At 44.2% G+C, this 20,185-nt stretch overlaps 1 protein-coding gene across 1 annotated transcript; it reads right to left on the reverse strand.

The window, feature by feature from the left end:
- Positions 1-541: 541 nt before the first annotated feature.
- emp2 (epithelial membrane protein 2) lies at positions 542-19,070 on the reverse strand. The gene is made up of 5 exons (XM_036553144.1): positions 18,929-19,070; positions 4,069-4,187; positions 3,303-3,396; positions 2,618-2,758; positions 542-1,881 (listed from the first exon to the last, which is right to left on the reverse strand). Exons 2-5 carry the CDS (start codon positions 4,144-4,146, stop codon positions 1,712-1,714), a joined length of 483 nt encoding a protein of 160 aa, XP_036409037.1. The 5' UTR covers positions 4,147-4,187; positions 18,929-19,070; the 3' UTR covers positions 542-1,711.
- Positions 19,071-20,185: the final 1,115 nt, after the last annotated feature.

The following is a 20,185-nucleotide window of genomic DNA, read 5'->3' on the forward strand; positions in this document are numbered from 1 at the left end:
GATTTTTTTCCCCCATGTAATTCACTGCTGTGGGACGTGATGCTGTTGGACCCTTGCTGGTCGTGTCTACATGGATCTGGCGCAAGTGAAAGGGTGTCGTTTTTAGGGAATTTTTATAGCTGTTTATCGTCTTTTAATGTTGTGCGTTTCACTGACCCCTTGACACTCCCCGATGCATCACAGACACGAATCTTTGTGATGTCACTCTGTTTTACAGAAGACCTCAAGGATCATCCAATTGTGATCAATGAATTATGCAATTTGCATGCCATGTGATGACTGGTTCTTTCTCATGAATGTAATGATGATGGAACACATGAAGAAGAAGACAGTGCATAAGTCTACAAATAAATACAGCTGAACTTTTATTTTGGCCTCAGATTTTTTTTACCTTCATTAGGTTTACAAAAACTAACATACATAAACTTATGCTAAAGGGGGAAAAAAAATCTACAAGTTTGCATGTTCTCATTAAAGCTTCACTGTAATACAAACAGTTTGTCTTCATGTGTTAAATGCATACATTTTTTTTATCTGTTTAATATGTGAACCCCAAAAATTGACCATGATATTTTTTTCAGACAATATTCTTTTGTAATATGAAAATATGAAATTCTGAAAAGGGCTGATCCAATGATATCGTTTGGACCAATATTAACGAACAGCGTTGGGTACAACATCCTGCACAGTGTGGTTGAGCGACAGTGCTGCTAATAAAACATGGACACATGCTACATCAGCCACACGTGCAGAAACTGGCTGGTCTGCGAATACTCCACAATTTAAAGTCCCATGTTTTTAAGCCCTTGGCCAGAAATGGAACTTTCATTTCAAGTAAGACCTTGGTCTCTGTAGGTAAGCTGTTACTATTGACTTTCATAGTTAATTCAGTACAGTATCTGATTTTCCTTGGCTTTCTAGGTTAAGGTCTGTGGTGATTTTGGACAGTCTTCTTCCTTCAGTCCCTGGTGATGACCAGGAAGAAGGCAACACTGACAAGGCACAGAGGGTGGTTCAAGGAGCTGAAACCCAGGAAAGTGTTTCGTTGGATTGGCAGATGTGGAAAAATACGCCTTGGGAGAGCCAATGACTTAGCATATGCTCAACCAAACACTTTCCCCGAGTTCATTTTCAAATACTTTTTGCCTTTTTTCCAGAAAGTGTTCATTTAACTCAAGCTCCAATTAAATATGCACAGAATAACATTTGCAATGTAAACCACTATTTTCTTCCCAGAGAACAAAGTTAAAACCACTTTCAACATGAGCATTGACCAAAAGACAATTTCACAACCCGGAATTCTCAAGTATAATACTTCAAAACATTACAGCCGTCTAGTGGTTTAAACAACAAATTCGGTTTTCTCCAGTGAGACCTCATGCCATAACATGTTTGTCCGCATTTGTTTTCAAGTTTGTACCTCCTCCTGTAAGCCCTTCAATCACAGCATTACACGTTTTCACCAAGGATGCATTTAAATGTTATATTTAAGACAAAAAGGGTTAAAATTCTACATATAATACCACACCTAGGTTTAATACAAGTTTCTAGTAGCTACTGTTAATATTTTTTTCAGTCCTAGTAATATTATTTTGGCATTGTATTTTTTTCACTATACATTAAAAAAAGAGTATATACAAAATATATTCCTTTGCCCGTGGCGTCTGCTGCTGGCAGTCGATGAGCGCTGGAGAGGTGGTGGCGTTGTGGATTATCTGCGTTTCCTCAGGATTAGATACATCAGGCCACTGATGAAGGTGAGCGGGAAGGCGATCCAGGCCAGGACAAAGGAATAGCCGTAGTTCCCGTTCCTGAACTGCTGCTTCTGGAAGCTTTCGTGCTGTGCGGTGTAGATGGAGGCGCCGATCATCACGCAGAGGGCTGGTGGGAGGAAACGACGGCGATAATAAGGATCAGAGGAGGGACAGCGTGAACGCGCGAATGAATCTTCCCACCCAGGGTCAGCATTGATTGATGCAGTGCATTTCAAGTTCTCCACTTTAACCTGTTTTTGGTGTCTGCAGAAATTTTCCTAGGGTAGACCTGGGTTTATTTTTTTAAACGTGTCAGGTCCGACCTAATTGCACTTCACTTGGAACCATTAATTTGTAGTTTCTCATACACAGCACCTTTTGATTGTCAGCAGCTGCCAAATTCATAATGTTGTCCAAAAAGTGTGGAAAAATGCTCATCCAAATTGTCACTCACAATTAAGTGCAAAATGGCTAAGTTGACAAAGTCTGACTTAAACCTGAGTTAACTTAATAATGATCCAGCCAATTACTCTACTCACATCATAGTACTTCAGGCAAAATTGTTAAACCATAAATAAATTTTGTTCAGTAATAATGTAACTTGCATTTATGAGCCATATGAGTAAACAACTTGCAACACGCACATTCCACCAAAAGCTTAAAAAAGCCAAATTTAGAGGAGGCTGAACAATTCAAATAATTGGATTACAGAACTGTTTTTATTTATTATTTGAGTTGTAAAGTAGCATCTGTATCAAAGGGTGCTGCTTTCATGCATCATAAATGTTCAACCAGACCAAGATGAAGACATACATCTCTCTGTTTGTTACTGATGCATCATGGGTAAAACCGGTAGGACTCACCTGACAGAAGCTGGATGATGGCTGTGAAGACGAACCTCTCGCCCTGGCTGAGACGGAAGAGCTGCAGGATGAAGACAAAGAACCCCACGCAGCACAAAATGGTGGACAGGATCATGGTTGCCTGCACAGCCTGGAGGAAGCCTGTGTGGGAAAATAAGTGATGAGGCTCACCCATGAGGGCTGACGCTCATGCAGGTTCACCGATCTCTATGGCAACCCGATGGGCTGGTGGCAATCACAGAGAAGGGGATTAACCACCCAGGTGATATGAAGATCAGTGAACCTGAGCTGCGCAGCCTGTAATACAGCTTGAATCTCAGGGCAGGGTTTGAGTTACTAATTGCAAATTAGTAAATATTGCAATGAACGTGAATAGGTTTGTCTGGTAATGCTCGCTTTCACCATACTCTTGGACCGCATAGTACTGCTACTGCATAGTCTTATCTCTGGACAAATTGAAAAGAATGATCTTTATGTGAGAAAAATAAAGCAGTCTGATAGAAATTGTCTGGGTAAAACTTCTTGGCAGTTCCAACTCAACACTTTCCATGGTTATTTTGAAATACATCTACATTTTTCAAGCAATCAAGATACGTTTAGGCCCTGGTCATCATTTTCCAGAAGACATCTCTAGATGCCCTTTGACAACGTAAAAAACAGGTAAGCTGAACCCGACATCGGTTACCTGCTGCAGTCGAAGCACTGTTCTCCACTGGGTAGCATGTGGAGTTGCAGGAGTACCACAGGTCGGTGTATATATTTCCTGACACCCACCAAGCCTGCAAAAAAAAAAAAAAAACAAAGTGGTCAGAACAGCTTGGGTATTCATAAATATAATCCAAATCTGCAAAAATGGGTGTTCATTGGTTTGATCAATCACTTTTGGTGATAACAGGTGACTGGGGCCCATGGATGAATTTGGACTCTGTCTGCACACAGCGTACACTTCTGATTATCCCTAGTGCCCCATGTGCCGTGAATGGGACAATCAGATGGGTACATATTCCGGGAAAACAGGAGAGCAGCATGCCTTGCACTTCATTTGATGATTTTTATTGTTGAGTAGGCTGATAATATTAAGTGGATCTTTTTCAAGACCATGTTCAATAGCCTATAAAGTGAAGCGAATGTGACCAGAGAGATAAAACCGATTTTATCTGTCGCTGCTTCACAATCATAGCTTGTTGTGCTGTCTTTCTTTTCTCAACTGATCATTTCATTTCCATTGTCCATTTAATATCATTGCATCTGTTTGAAGAAAGGTCTTCTCAGCTTCTGCCTATGGTTCAGTAAGGCCCCAGCAAGAAAGCGCCTGCTAACTATTGGTCAGGGGGCCCAATTTTTTGGTCTGATTGCAAAAGCAGTTAAATCAGAATAGTCGTCTGGGGAGAAGAATATACTTGAGGTTCACCCTAAGGGGAAGGGAGGTCTTGGTTGTTGGTTGTACTTACATTGTTTATTGTTGCTATGAAGAGTAGTGTGGCTGAGATTATGTGGAAGAGGACGATGAAGGCCAGTATTACCAACATGGTGGAGGGACAGGAGGAAGCTTGCAGGAATCAAGAAAACACTGGGGGAGAAAAAGAGCAGACATTAGACATAATATGTACAGAAGAACCCAGAGAGGCTAAGTGTTTATCTCCATCCGCGACCTCCAGCTGACCGCAATATGTGTGCAATGTTAGCACTAAAAACAATGCTTATTTTCTTTCTCGCCGCGCCGTAAATGCCGAGCGTGCATATTTCTCTGACGGACTCTCTAAATGAATTGCCTTATTTTATGGAGCCGTTTAAAAATGGTCAAAATTTCCACCGCCTACATTCTGGAATGCTTTGGTCACACTCGGGCCATTATGAAACGGCTGTGTTTCTTTTTCCATGTCACCCCTCTGCGCACGACCTCTAACCTCCCCAAGCCGGATTCCACAAACATTTCGGCACAAATGCAGCTTCTGGTGATCGTCGGCTGAAAAAAAAAGTGACCGTCGCCCAGAGGCGGTTTCAGAACTCGAAAGTTACGAAAATAGGGAGCATGTACACACACCCATATGGTGCTGTGTACTCTGTCGCCGAACATGTGTTCTGAACTCATTATGTTGGGAGTGGCTCAATCGCTAAACAAACAAGGAAACAAGGAATTATTCATTGAGTCAGCCAGAGAGAACACCCGAAGGCACATACTTGGTCTCACAAGATACCAGAGGATTCCCCTCAATTTTTGGCCCAGCTCTCATCAATATGGCCTGGGCTGACCCATTGCCACCCCTTCCCCTCCCCACACAGACCCAGCCCCCTCGGTCTGCTTGAACTTGCTTCATCGTTAAAACATTAAACCAAATAAATCTGAAGTCACATGTTCAGGTCACATCTACATACAAGAATCCTGCGATCAAAGTCCTAACGCTTCAGGCTGTGGAAGTCAACCTCACCAGAACTCCTGGGGCGGTTCTCATTCAACATTTTTTTGGAGAAAACATGCATTTTACATTTCTGTAAACGGACCCCAAGGAGGCTGACGCACAAAAGCTTGGTCCTTCCATGAGAAAGCTGTCCCTACTCACTTTCCCAGAGAGACACAGAGCTGTAGATGCCTTCAATTCTCCACCACATTAAGAAGTGGCCTGCAGCAACTGTCTCGTCTTGATCAGTCTTGATCATTTACAAACTTTCCCTCAGAGTACAGATGCATTCTGGTCAAAGAATGAGCAACTTCTCACAACTTCTCAATCAGAGCATTTTGTATCCTAAGATCTTTCTGCTGTACATCTTTATGTGTGTATGTATCTGTGTGTGTGTGTGTGTGTGTGTGTGTGTGTGTGTGTGTCCAAGCATGCATGTGTGCACATGAGACTCGTGGAGGTGGACACCACAATGAAATATTCTTCCCGGGGTCCCAATGCTCTTGATGATGAAAGCAAGAGAAAGATGCTATTTACTTTGGAGGTTTTAGCTGTATGAAAAGCAAATACCAGATGTTAGCATAAGGTCTGCAGTGGTTCAGACCTCACAGCACGGCAGGTTGTTCATGCGTGTGAGGCACGGGCAGTTTGCGTCTGCATGTCCTGGCCCCGTCGAGCAAGAGGTTCCCCAAGAGGGGAACAGCAGAGGTTCACTAATTTCCCCCCTCACAAAAAACATCAAAAGGCAACGTGGATCTTGTTTGAATTGCATGAATTGGAAAATATATCAGTTAATGTCGCTTTTATTCATGTAACTTTTTGCATATGGTAAAACGTATATGCAAATTGTAACTGAAGGGTTAAATAATTGATATAGTTCATAATATACATGGTACACATTTTGGGTGTCTGTTTCACTGTTCCTTCCTCCAAAGCAAGGCTGGTTTCACAAGTGTGTTTGCTTTTTCTGTGATTTGCGGAACTGCCGTGGGTGTGGTGTTTGACCTTAAAATGTTAAAAATGGTCTAATGAGAAGTGAAACTGCTGCACACTCAAAGTGAAAGTCAAGCACTGTGGACACAGAAGGGGTGATTTGATGGTCGCTACTCGTTCAAAAACTCTTCGGTCCAGGAGCCCCTTGCAAGCATTAGTTTGAATGTTACTTTCATCTGGAGACACTCCCAATACCCTAAGCCAGCAACCCCCCCCTCGCCCCAATCACCCTTCTTTCCTCACTTGCTGCTGCCCGAGGTCTCTGTGACAATGCCACCTCTGTCATAAAAGCTGGCAGTCACAGCTGACCTTCTCCATCCTCCCTGATAAGAACTGCTAGAGTTTGTTTGGCCGAGTGACTGTCTGCCCTGACCCACCTGCTGACGGTCAGGCTGACGACATTGTCCTGTCAGGAAATGCCAGAGGATGGACACACCGGGGGGACGTTGCTTTGCGCTAGTCTGACTCGAGGGATCGCAGCCGGGCGCACGGAATACTGCAGGCTCGGAGTATTCCTGGATCCACGCTCGAAGGAAATGGAGAATCAGTGCCGGATGCCGTGTGAAGGCGGGAGAGAAGTTCTCCAGCAGGTTATACAGTTCCCCAAAACGGATAAGGGGAGATAAACTGGTAATGGGAACGGCTATGTTTGTACTGGCTGTGTGCAAAGGCATGCAAATATGTCCACCAAAATGCACCTACCCTCTAGGCTCTCTCTGCGAGTGTTCAGGAAGCCTGTGCTCCCAGAGTTAAACAGAGCCTACTGTTTCCATTGAGCTCATTACACTGCTTTATTCCACACTGGCTCCTGAGAGCCATCTCTGGCGCCTCTAGTGGAAACTGAGGTAATTACATCAGGTGCACTGATGCCCCAAATGCAATGCACCACCACAGGGACTGTGCCTCAGCAGAGCCAGTGTGGAGCAGCAAGGGTGGCAGGAACAAAGGAGGAGTAACATGAAACCAGTCTAACATGGTTTTAGCGATCAGGGCAGTAGGAAATGACTCCTACCAGGCACTTTCCTTGAGTTTGGTGTCCAAATTTTTTTAATGATTTTATGCTTTATGACTCTAAATATGACTCTAAGTCATACTGAAGTGCATATGATATAACAGTCTAACTAGGGAAACTGACTGCCCTTGTTTTTAATGTTTTCAGTGACAGAAGATTATTATTTTACCTACTATCGGCAAGTCTTATGTATTTGCGTGCAGGTATGCATTATGTATTTGTGGCTGTTGACATTCTTATAATCGCTCTGCTGTTAACTACTATTGTCTATCAATCGTAAATGTCTTAAATTACATTGTATAACTTGTCTTTAACTCTATCTGCCCAGTGCCGGCCAGAAGCAGATGGGCTCCCCCTCTGAGCCCGGTTCTGCTCAAGGTTTCTTCCTGATAGGGAGTTTTTCCTTGCCGCTGTTGCCTTAGGCTTGCTCTCAGGGGGTCTCAGGCCTGGGAATAATGTAAAGCTGCTTTGTGACAACTTCTGTTGCAAAAAGCGCTGTACAAATAAAAATGAATTGAATTGAATTGAATTGATGTTCAGTGGTGATTATTATCTGTGACTTTCGCTGAATTCCTATTTTCTCTGTGGAAGAGAGACCTGCGACCTCTACACACATCCCCCTGTACCAGTACACATGTACACCTGGCTAGTCTCCCAGCAACCTCAGCAATCTCCTGGTAAAACTCAGCCTGGCCCAGCTGACAAGAAGTGCATATTGATCTCTGCCCTAGAAATGTTGTGTGGAGGGCTCACCTGTTGATTACTGACCCAGGATCAGCGGGATGTGAGGGAAGAAGGGTACCGAGAATGTGTTCCACCCACAGTTACAACGCACTGGCAGTGGCGGGGATGTGGAGTAAAATATGAAGCAAGCCTCCATGTAAAACCAACATCACCCCAACAGAAAAATCAGACTGATGGAGCCATACCCTCCCCCCTCACGCACACAGACACTCCTCCCCCCTGTCCAGCCAGCACCTAAACAGCCGTGCGCACCCATGCTAGTGGAAGTTGAGCTCTGAGAGGAGGGCTAATCTCCCGCAGGCAGACAAAAATCCCTAGAAGGAAGTGTGTCTCAACACGAGAGGGGTACGCTGCCCTGGCGCGATCAGGGCCAAACGTGTGAAGGGGGGGACGGCATGCACAGAAAACTGTGGTGCGCGGTAGTGCTGTTTGACATATGGTTTCAATTTGCCGCACCGCCCCCTTCCTCTGCTCGAGGGAAGAGGGTGGGAAGACAGCAAGCCACTGCTGGGAGGGCTAAAGAGGGGGCGGAGCTGCTTGGCAGAGCTTTGTTAAAGGGCAGCTTGGGCATTTTTTATATTTGACATGTTTTAACGGCCTCAAGTTTGAAATTAATATTATGAGGCCCCTTGGGTGGAGGGGATCCCTGCATTTTTAAAAATGATCCCGAGTGGTGATGGTGGATGTCGCTGGAGCGGGAGAGGGTGGTTAGCTGGACACATGCAACACACACCAAGTCAACGGCTCTTCCACGCCAATCCACAAACGCTTGGATCGTCCCCGCGGCCACTTCACCCAGGTTTAATGCTCTCGCTGGGTGATGGGGATGCTGAGACAGCAGAGCAGAGAGCAGAGTCCCCCTCCATCAGCCATATACAGCCTCACAGGGAGCTAAAGCAATGAGCTGTGACTGCTCACCTATGCTGCAGCTGCTACTGCTATTGCAGAATATTCAAATAAACAGGTGAAATAACATTGTCAAATCCCATGTCAGGTGCTGGAAAAATGAGAAACGGCCCGAGTCTTGGGGGTGAATATCCCTTTTGTAAAATGCAGTACATATCAAAACATATCAAATGTGTATATGTATATATCACCTTTCACATGTGAAATGTCACACATATGTGGCAGAATGGGCTTAACAATGCATGTTATTTCACAAAATATTGTGAGCTGAAATGTCTCATATTCTCTAATACATGCTTCAGATTTTGGAATATTTAAAGTACACTCCCAAGATATTTCATGATCTGTTGTCGGTCTGTGTGGGGGGTACCCTATTGGATGCCATTCTAATTCGAAAGCAGCACCACTGGAAAACATTCAACACAATGAAGGGCCCTCGACCAGCTCACACACACACACAACGCACACAAAAATAATAGCACCCACTCCCGTGAAAATTTCTAGCATGTTAGCAACGCTGAGCAACGCTAATGAGTTAGCCTAGCCTGAAGGGATTTCACGCAAGACAAGAGTTCCATTGTGGGGGTCTCACTTGCCTGTTAAAGACCATGAAATCAAATTCCGCATCTGTACTACACAGCCTAAGCCTGCACAACAGCTGTACACAGACCCCTCCGCCATGTAATGCGCATACTTAAATACGGGCTGCATGCTCGCAAGAATTCTGCGGTTATCAGCAGCACTATGAAACCGAACCTTTAACAGAGGGCGCCATTGTCAGTTCAGTTGTATGTTAAACATCTAATCCGTCAAATCGTGCTATAATATCAGACGCTTTACGGTCACTTATTCATGTAACTTAAATTTATCCCCCTTTATATTATCCCCCTTATATGGCACCAGGGCGTTCTGTGAGAAAATACAATCTAGGGACATTGTTTGGTCGGACATGCTAAGCCTTCACAAATCTGCCTTGCTTTTTTGGGTGTGTGCTAATATCCAGCTAAACATTTTTGTGTTTATTTTTGAAATGGGTGATGACTTTGACCAACCGAGGCAAAGTTCGTTTCCGAGCTCCCATTAGACGTTCGCATTAAATGAAAATTGTAAGGTCAGCTGCTCGCACTTTCTTTCCCATAGTGTCCTTTAAATCACTGCAATGGTTTAAATTTATGTGAGGGCAGCATTCAACATCGTCCTTCATCCCTCATTGTTTTGATCTCGGCGTTCGGCTGTGTTAATTTGCAGAGGTTAAACATCTGTGTTGCAGCTGGTGTATTGTGAAAAATACTGCTTCAAGATATGCCGTATAATGGAACTGAGGTTGGAGGGCCCGTTAAAGTTTATGTATGGTGGAGTATAAAAACATTTGAGCATTTGTCTTGGAAAATGGCTGGATTAGGCACTGCAGTAACGGCCTAGCTATCTGAAATCCTGCGGTTCAGTAATGACAGTTGAGCTCCCTGAAAGTTGGGGCCTTCATAAAACGTTATTTGCAAATTAATTGCCGTCAGCTTTTTGCAGAGAACGGTATTCTCTGGCTCTATCGAGCCAAGCAGCCCCGTGCCCAGTTCTCTCGGTACGACTGGAAAAACGCTGACTCGGATTTCAGTTTTAATGGCGTTTTTTTTCTTATTCTACTTCTTCCTCCTCTTCTTCTTCTTCATGCAAACAAAAGCCAAATTCTCCAGGAGAATTCACCTCGACAGCACATTTAACCGCCGAAAATGCATCGCAGCTATGGAACAAATGGCAGGGCAGAGGATGAACCCGTGTAAATGCAGGCGAATTGTGTAGTGGCATAGTGTCATAACGTATTGTTCATATACCGCTTTTTTGTAAGTTTTGCAGTTTCAACGCGTATGGACATCATGCGTCCGTCACACCGATCTTGCATTTGCATCCGTTTTCCACTAATACACACCACCAAGATGCAAGTTGGCGAACCCAACTCCTTAAACTAAATTAATAATCAGAAAACCTGCTTATGCAAACGACGGGAGACGTTAATTTTACTTATTTCTGCGGTGTTGTCGTCCGTCTCTCTGATTTATGGCTTGTCGGTACCCGACTGAGTGGTTTGAACGCGTGCTGCTACACACGCACTGAAATCCATCACTCACCAAAGCAGCATTTGAACCGGTGCCAGCTGCCGCGACTGTCGCGCATTCCCAATCACTTCTGGCATTCGGCAGCTATCCCGAGTTTACTCACAGGAGTTTAATGTGTAATCCGGCAATGAGACATACACTGGCATTACGTACAGCAGTGACTCCCTGACAGCGAGTCAGTGCGGACAGGTGGCAAGCAAACGGGGTCAAGGTCGGTCGCGAGATGAACTATCGTGGAAACATTTTTAGCATTCTGCGTCGAAACACAATTTGCTGCTCTGCTGACCTGGATTCGACCTCTCCACAAACGAACCACATATGTATGATATTTTAACATGACTACTTTTATTAATTTTAAAACCTGATATGAGGCAAAACATCGTTTTACCCTTCTGCTGAACCTGCTACCTTTCTTTTCCATGTTAGCTGTATTTTCCTTTATTAACATCAAAGTGAGATGTTACCAACCAAAGCAAATAGCCCGTAAATATGCTTTTTTTTTTTAAAACAATGCCTATGACCTATGCACACATTCTAAGAATGCTTCATACAAATTTTCACAGTATTAGTGGGTCATGCAAACCACATTAGGTGGTCAGGTCAAGGCCCATAACAACTGCATTATACAAGAGTACATTTCAAGCTCAGACCCCAGGTTGCTGTATCCTTGAGCAAAGCATTACACAGGGTTCACTGTTATTTATTTATTTACTATCTGGGGCATCTGATAGAACTTACGTTTTATATATCCATTTATAAAGTGGACTATTTACTGAGGCAATTCAGGTTAAATACCTCGCTCAGGGGTTTAACAGCCAACCTTGGAATCAAACCGGCAGCCTTGAAGTTACAACTACTAAGGATCAGGAGGACACACAATGCCTCTGTCCACAAGTCTAATACCCGCTGTGCCTTTATAGGTCTTCTGGAAGGTGACCAGGTTGCTGTGCCTAATAAAAATGCAGTAAACAAGATTCCTAGTTCAATTTCTCGAGACAAGAACATGGAAAAGATGTTGGGGTGATTGCGCCACTGGCTGAGGCAATGTGGTAAGTATTTTAGCATATGCTCTGGAATCATACCTTGTGTGTCTTTCATTTGACACTTTCTTGACAGGACAATAAGAAGGTGGACCTTAGAAGAAGTGGTTTAGAGCAGGGACAGGGGAGAGAGGCTTCATGAACCCCATATGCTGTCAATCATATGAACCATTTGCAGGACAGCAGACATGATGGCTCCGTCCATTTTGGGGGGGGGGGGGGGGGGGGGTTCCATGAAACCTTGCCTAGGACATCAAGGGTGACATGCTAATATAATCCCTCTTCCATTTCTGCGCATTGAATAACAATCTCTGATGAATCTATAAACTGAGATCAATGCTTTTTTCCCTCTACAGTTACATGAGGTTAATCGAGTCAGCCAAGTGACAAGAAATAAGAAGCAGCTAAAATCAGATGTAAATATTTGCATAGAATGAAATGAATACTCGTGTTTCTAAACCACTGCATCGCCTGGTCTGTGATGCACAGCCCTTTAGTTTCCGACAAGACGCTTATTTTTCTCGGTTTCAGGACAAAAACAACAAAACACAGTTTAGCCCGGTGTTACTGGTTCTATCAACGTGAAATGAAGTTCACTGTTTCTGCAAACGGGTTGCCTGCACTGTTCATGAGAACAGAATGTTCAGAGGAAGAGACGGGGAAAAAAAACTTAAGACACAGAGTTACTGGATCAGTGGCAGTGTCTGATGTGCATTTCTAAAGGATGGATACAAGCACACAAAACCTGTTTTTTGAGGATGCTTAAACCACAGCAGCCTTTGCCATAGATTTAGAAGACTGCTCCTGTCAAATATGGCCACCAGATTCACATACATTTGACCATTGCTTTTAGTATCTGGTCTAATCAATGCATTCCATATATATGACAAACACCTCAGTTAATGCCTTGATATGCTTTGCGTCTACTGTCAAATGACCTTTAGTCACTTAGGTAAGGTCTTACCCTCTGTATTCCTGACCTTTCACCTTCCCCATCATGCTTAGCAGTGTCCTTCAATATTTCCAGATTGCTTAGTAGCTGCCAGAACAAAAATAATTTTCACAATAAGAGGAGGGCAGAATCGCTATTCTACCTACTGAAATACAGAGGAGCTGAAACTATTGCTTGTCCTACTGCAGAAGCTGACTGGATATACAATGTGAAGAAACGATCAGATGTTACTTGTGGTGCAGACCAGGTCATCTGGAAGCTACTGGTAGAAATGACTGGAGCATTGATTCTCACTTTAGCAGCGTCATAAACAGCAAGAGGTCCATAATGACTGTCTGGTTGCAGTCAGCAGGGTAACATCACCTTTATGCTGCCTGACAACTCAGTGAATCATCAACTGTTTCAGATCGCGCATTTTAAAATTAAACCACTCCATAAACATTCAGAACTGTAAAAGAGAGAGGAGGAGGAGAGTGTGACTCTCTGCGTTCGTTCTCTGGCTTCAGATCACAGTTCTCAATACTGCTCCATTTTTCCAAGCTCCAAACTTTTGGTCATGACTTCTATTTGGCCTGATATTAAACTGTAACCACTGTGTGTTTTTTTACACGTCAAATACATATTGAGCTGTGTGGCTCAAAAGAATGAACTGCCCACAGACAGTCTGGCTTGCTGCGAGGCAGAGCGATAGGAGGCAGCCATCTTAACCTGTCTGTTTATTAGTTGTCTCTCACAGTGTTTTTTTCTCAATTCTACTTCCTGTGTTTACAATGCAGTGGATCCACCACAGAGTCAACCACCAAACAAGGAGACTTCATTGGCAGGGCTGTCTGGGCACTGGGGCCTGAGGGCAGAGCAGAACATTTAGCGTTATTACAGAGGCATAATTCCAGCTTTGTCTGAATGACACATGCTCACGGTGGGGTTGGTGGATAAAAAAATAAAAAAAACCAAAGAACAAACTGCTACCACAACAACAAAAAACCAACACAAATTTACAGACGCTAAGACAAACTAGGGCTGCTTCTGTATTTCCTTCTGCAGAGGAATGCAGGGTGTTTTTCTCTTTGTTTTTATTTTATTTTTTTTTAAATCGGTTTGGCTGAAACGTGACGTGTCTCCCCTCCAACACGCCTCAATGGTTCAGCCCGGCGGCGTTCTTTGTGTTTATGCTCAACAAAGCAGATCCTGGGCTTATTTTTAGAGAAAACACAAAAGGCCGCGGCTCTTCCCTGGCAGATACCCAGCTCTGTGTTTTAAAACAATGGACAAAATAAAGCTATGTTTTGGGTACACGCCATGCTGCAAGATAAGCCCCACCCAGAGGAAGGAAAGATAGGGCTGGACCGTGATCGAACAGTGCGGACAACAGAAAAAATGACAAGAGGACTAAAGAATGTTTCTGTCCTTTGGGGCAGGCAATTTCTATGTGAATTTTCTAACAGACATTCAACAGATGAAGCTGACTAAAAGAGCTCAAAGCGACCTTAAAGGTGTCCCTTGTGAGTTTTGGTATAGAGGACTGAGAGGAAGTCATTGCAAAGCAACCATAAATCAGCGACAACAGTGCTTTGACACCTGGGTTGAAGCTGTCCAGAGGCACATCAGAAATTGCTCCCTACCCCCATATTGTGTTATATGGTAGTGGCTTGCAGGTGGTCTTGAGGGCTATTATGCATCTAAGTGCACTGGACTAGTTTAACTGACTCTCCAGAGTGGGGGGGAGCATAGTGGGGTGTTCAGTTCACTCCAGGCACCAGAAGGCCCCTTCACTCATCAATCAGTGCTGCTGGTTAAATTATTTTCCACACCATGCTCAGGTGACCTCAGTGGTTCCTCCAGCAAAATTTTGATCCATAGGTGAAGCTGTCCAGATGGAATAGCGCAACCCCCCGCCTCCCTCCAGGTGATCTCTTTCAGCCTGTTAGGAGCATGCTTCTAACACGACTGGAATGGCTTAACTGAAACTCAAGCTGGGGGGGGTTGGATGGGTTGTACTCCCTCACCTCAAATCACAAGAAGCCCCTTCCCCCTCTCCCTCGGCCCCGCTGGGCTGAAAGTCTTTTTTCCTTCCTTAAGCGTCTGGCTCCTTTCATCTTCCCCACATCTGCCGTGAGCTGTCGAAAAGCTCGGCGTCTATGGGTCGACCACGGTGTCGCGGTGCTAAGGTGCTGCGGGTATTGTTTTCTCACCGAATTCCAAAGGTGACGGGCTCTCGGGCGCGGATAACGAGTCCCACATGGGACCAAAGACAGACGTGACAATACACCTCCGAGGCACTGCCAGGCCTCCCTCAAACTTCCTCATTACTTGAACCTAAGGAGTGTTTTCACAGAGACTTTCATCTTCAGTTTGAACCTTTCTTTTAAATTCACCTGAGGACTTTTAAAAGTAGTTGCCATTACTTTATATATTTTATATTTAGCTGGGAAACAAATTCACATCACAACAAACATTTGACTATAAGCATAAAAAGGTACACTTGGCATTCTTTGATAACCAAATGGACTTTAATATTTAAAACTCAAAACACTTTTGATTAATGCTTCATGTAGTAATAAAACAATAGACAAAACTAATCTAGTCCACATTTCATATGAATTTGGAACCCTTTCCCATAGAGGTTAATCCCAGAACATCAAGGAGGTGAACTTTGTGGAAATGAGGAGAGGGAAGAGCACACTGAATGTGGTGCAGATTAATTTCCACAGAGCCCCCTTTTCACAGGCTTCTTTTGCTTCACGTCAGTTGTCATAGGCGTTATCACCAAGATGGGTTTGTTTTGCCTGCTCACACAAATACCAGATTTTGCAAATCATATTGCCTCAAAGCACCAACTGCCTCTGTTTGCACAGCTCCTAATGTCAAAGCCATATGCGCCTGCTAGGGCTGCCTGTGTGCGTGAGAGAGAGGGGGACCCTTTCCTCTCCTGCCACTGTCTGTGTTCATGGGTGTGTGAGACCCTCCCCCCTCCTGCTGCTGTGTGCAGCAGTGTGTGTGAGACAGCTTCCCCTCCTGTTCCTGTGCATGTATGTGTGTGCAGGGCCCCAATCCTTGTATGTTTTCAACTGTGCATGCATGCTTGATTGTGTGTTTGTATGTTTGTATTTGTGTGTGTGTGTGTGTGTGTGTGTGTGTGTGTGCGTGTGTGTGTGTACATGCATGCAAGACCCCCTTCTTGTCGCTGTATGACTTCAACAGTGCATGTATGTCTATGCTTGTTCATGCGTGTGTGCATGTATTTTATGCCCTTCCCTCTCCTGTTCCTATTTGATCTCAGTTGTGGGTGTGTGTGTGTGGGAGAGAGAGAGAGAGAGAGAGAGAGAGAGAGAGAGAGAGGGAGGGAGGGAGGCCCTTCTCTCTCCTGTTGCTGTTTGATCTCAGCAGTGCAGAGAGCCCCCCTGTCCCCTACTCCACGTGTCTGCCAGGAGCCAGGTTTCGCTCGAGGAATTCCACCTCTGTGCAGTTTTACTCCAGCAAACCTCACACAAGACATCTGCAATCCATTGTCTCGCTCCCAGGACAGAAGTAACCCTCCCAAAATCTCAGCTGCAGATTTAAAATGCTCCAGACTCCACCAAACTCGCAGACACAACCCACACACACACACACACACTTCCCTGACCTCTGCTTTCACTCATTAAAGACATATGTGCTTCATTTGCATTCCTTGTTTAAAATGAAAACAAACAGGGATTGGTTGCAGACAGCTGACGGAAGCAACGCTTTTTGCGCCTTTTATTTGTCACTTTTTTACTCATAGATCATCTTACATTATCGCCATTTACAACATATTATTTACAATGGTATGGTCTCAATGCTTCCTACTGCGCTGTGGATCAGACTGTACACAACTGCAATAATAAGGTGGGGAGGGACACCCAGACGAGACCGTTCCCTCAGTTAGGCCTACTCATCGCGTGCCCCCCAAAACCAAAGCGGGCACTAATGTCTGAACCTCAGCTGGCGGCAAAAAATACTGCGACCCTGCACTTTGGAAGCAGGACGTCCGGCACGGCTGACCCAGAATCTAAAGATAACAGCCATGAGTCAGAGCTGAACACGGTGTTTTTTCCACCGGCTTTTAGAATCACAACGACTCAGCGCTACTGCGCCACCACCATCGAAAGAGCCTCTTCCTGATCCAAACTTTTGACAGCGTTGATTCTATTGAAACCGCCCGGGCACAAATTTACCACCTAATCTCTCAGAGCGCCGCGCGCGGCATGTTTCTAGCGTTCAGCAGAATAGGGAGCCACTTCCTTTGTCCAAAGAAATCTGGTTTCTTAATCAAGTGGAACAGCCTCTTATTTTGGGGACATTGCTGGAAATTTTGCGCTTTCTTTTGTTAGGATGGAAAATTAACACATGGAAAATGAGGTTCCGAGGGGATGACCTCATTTTTGTCCCGGCCATCCACACAGAACTCCGAATCTTAAAGCCACATTTACAGAACCAAGCCTACCATTTTAATGCGATTTATCAGTCAACAGCGTGGCTGCTTTCGGTCAAAGTCTTCCTGCACTCAAAAGTTTTATTGCTGTTCAAAACTTTTATGCGGGCGTATGTTTGTGCGCACGCGCGGATTTGAATGTATAGCTTGTTTTGTGACCGGATGCAGAGTTTTATTAAATCGTAGTCTTAATAGGCGGCATAAACTATTCGACGTTTAATGCAGGGATACCTTCAGGGCTGCCTATAAAGCCGCTCTTCAAAAGTACGAGTTGGTCTGGGACAGCTGCCAGCTCACGATACGGTATATAACAGCCGTACCGAGAGTAAATATGGACCCATCAACTCTTTTTGTGACGAGCACATAAATCACTCACATAAAAGCAAGACTTGGGGCGGAAATTATTAAGCAGCAACAACAAAAAAACTGTTTTTCCCTTAGACTCTGTATGAGGTTAAAAAGTAGGTTTCGATACGGGAACGCCAATTCACCGCGTCCCCCCAGTGTTTGTGTTGTAATTCCAGACATGACAACCCTCCGGAAATCCACTACGCCGAAGTCTGCTTTGAGTCATGAAAGCACACCATTTTCCCCACCCCCAAAACCCCTCGAAAAAGACTGGAATGTGGCGCAGGAAACACGTTCTAATGACAAAAGGGAGCTCGGGACATAATATACGTCAACGTAATGCACACACAATGTATTTTACCTCTCTGTCCGTCTCACACTACACAGACGCTTAAAACGATTACAGCCACCTCTTTTCCAGCCTTCCATACTTATAAGGGTAGCCATCAATTCAGAGCAAAAGATACTATGCCGTTATGAGTTTCGTAACAAATTTCTGAAACAAATCCATGTGCCTCGCCACAAAAAAATGTGTGAGAAAAGTTCAGAAATAATTCCAGTGATTACATCATCCAGACAAAACGTGTTTGCCGAAACTGTTTCCCAGCAAATTACAATCACACACTGCTTTTCCTGCACCGTGATCTATTCTTGATGGGCCGTGTATTCACTTTGTACCTGCAGACTGGGGTTTAAAATGCCATCAACAACGAACACTGCAGTATCTCAAATAGACACCAGGAGGCGGAATAAACGAGACAGCTTAGAACAAAAACTTTACTTCAGGGGTAAGGTTTGATTTCTTCATTATACCGCGCGCCATCCAGAAAAAAAAAAAACTACAGGAATACTAGCTGTAATATATGTTAGGCCCACGCAATTTTACGTATGCCTTTGCGGTCAATTTTATATATATATGCTTTTTTTTTTTTTTTTTTTTTTTTTAACACAATTCAATTCAGTTTCAACTTCAAATCGTTACCTCATACGTTTAGGCTTCAAAGATTTATAGTGTACGACAGTCATTTTGTCTTGAGAATGTTTTTTACAGCTGATACAGAGTAATACAATTTGCAGCATCAGGAAAATGTCAACGCGAGCGAGGCGCACATGCACAAGACAACGCCCCTTTCATTGTAAGCGGTGGTACTTCAGTGAGTTCAAATTAAGTTATGAAGTACAGGAAACAACCATTACCAAGTTCGCCAAGTACCATGCCATTATTTCTACTTTGCTAAATAATGCAAAATATGAACTGCACTACCCAGCTTCTGAAAACATCGTATTCGCTAAAAAAAAAAAAAACGCTTTCATCTGCAAATGTTTTAAATAATATACAAACAGAATACTCACATTTGCAAAGAGTGTGTCCCAGAAGCCTTTATAAATTCAAGCTTAGGGGCCAGATGTGGCGAGCGAATGATGTAAGTACAAACGTGACTCGGTCGAAGTAGTAGTAGTAGGATAAGTGTAACTGAGCGCTCCTCCTCTCCAGTCTGCGACAGCCCAGATCTGAAATTGGGTGTGGCTTGGAATTTAATACTTGTTGCACAGACGGTGGTGAGGAGGCAGAGATACGGTCATCACATCTTACCGTCGTGTTACGTTCATTCAGAGACAGAATGTTATTCATGATTCAGGAGGGGACCGGCCAAGGGGGGGAGTTGGAGAGAACGCTTCTCGACTTATTTCTGCACGTGCGAATGAATGTAATTGAAGTGATGTGTGTGGCTTGCATATTCGAGTAAGAGTTGTGTGTCCTTGCATCCGTATGTTACTTACTGTGCTCAAGGGCTGCTCTCATCAGCCTTTCTTTACTTCAGACATTCATACAATTCTAATTATGTCAACAATGGGAGTGGTGGGAATAGGTAATGGCTCAGAAAATATGCCTTTCAAGAATGTTTTTGCGAGCGCGTGCATTTCCCCGGAGGAAATTTCGCACCAGGACATATTCAGTTACTGCAAGGAGAGGTTAACCTAAACACTGGCTAATGTGTTTTAGTGTTTCAGAAAGATTAAAGGAGAGGAAAACGAGGTGGGAATTGGGCGCCACTGGGAGTAATCTGTTGATTATACAAATGTTAATATTCACGTGTGTGTGTGCGCGCGCGCGCATGTGTGTTTACAAGCACAGCGCACACGTTTCAGTTATAACGCAAAGGAGTCTAAACGATTTTGTCTGTAGACCACGTTGAGAGGTAACGTGGTCTGCAAGAGAATAGCTAGAGAAGCGCCCTTCAGATATCCGCATAGACACTTGTCACTCGTAATGCTGCTTCCAGCGCTGCCAAGTTATTCGGTTATAACCGGCTGCCTCGTTACTCAAATCACATTGCTGTCATAGTATTATATACCTGTTACATATGTGAATGCATAATCTGCTCTACTGTGTGTCCTGTTCCTCACATTGTGTAGTCATACGGTGTAGAAATCCCATCCGGCCAGTGTCGAGTCTAATATCATTCGCAGTCGTTTGGAGTCTGTTGATTTCCTGTGCACCCCTCCCGTTATGTCTACAGGTTTCCGCCTACACTCTCATTTCTAAAAGTGCTCCGCGAACCGAAGCAGATAGCAGACCTTTCCAGTGAGTGGGGCAGGGCTGTTTTC

This window comes from Megalops cyprinoides, chromosome 19, assembly GCF_013368585.1.
Source record: "Megalops cyprinoides isolate fMegCyp1 chromosome 19, fMegCyp1.pri, whole genome shotgun sequence".
Classification (NCBI taxonomy): Eukaryota; Metazoa; Chordata; class Actinopteri; order Elopiformes; family Megalopidae; genus Megalops; species Megalops cyprinoides.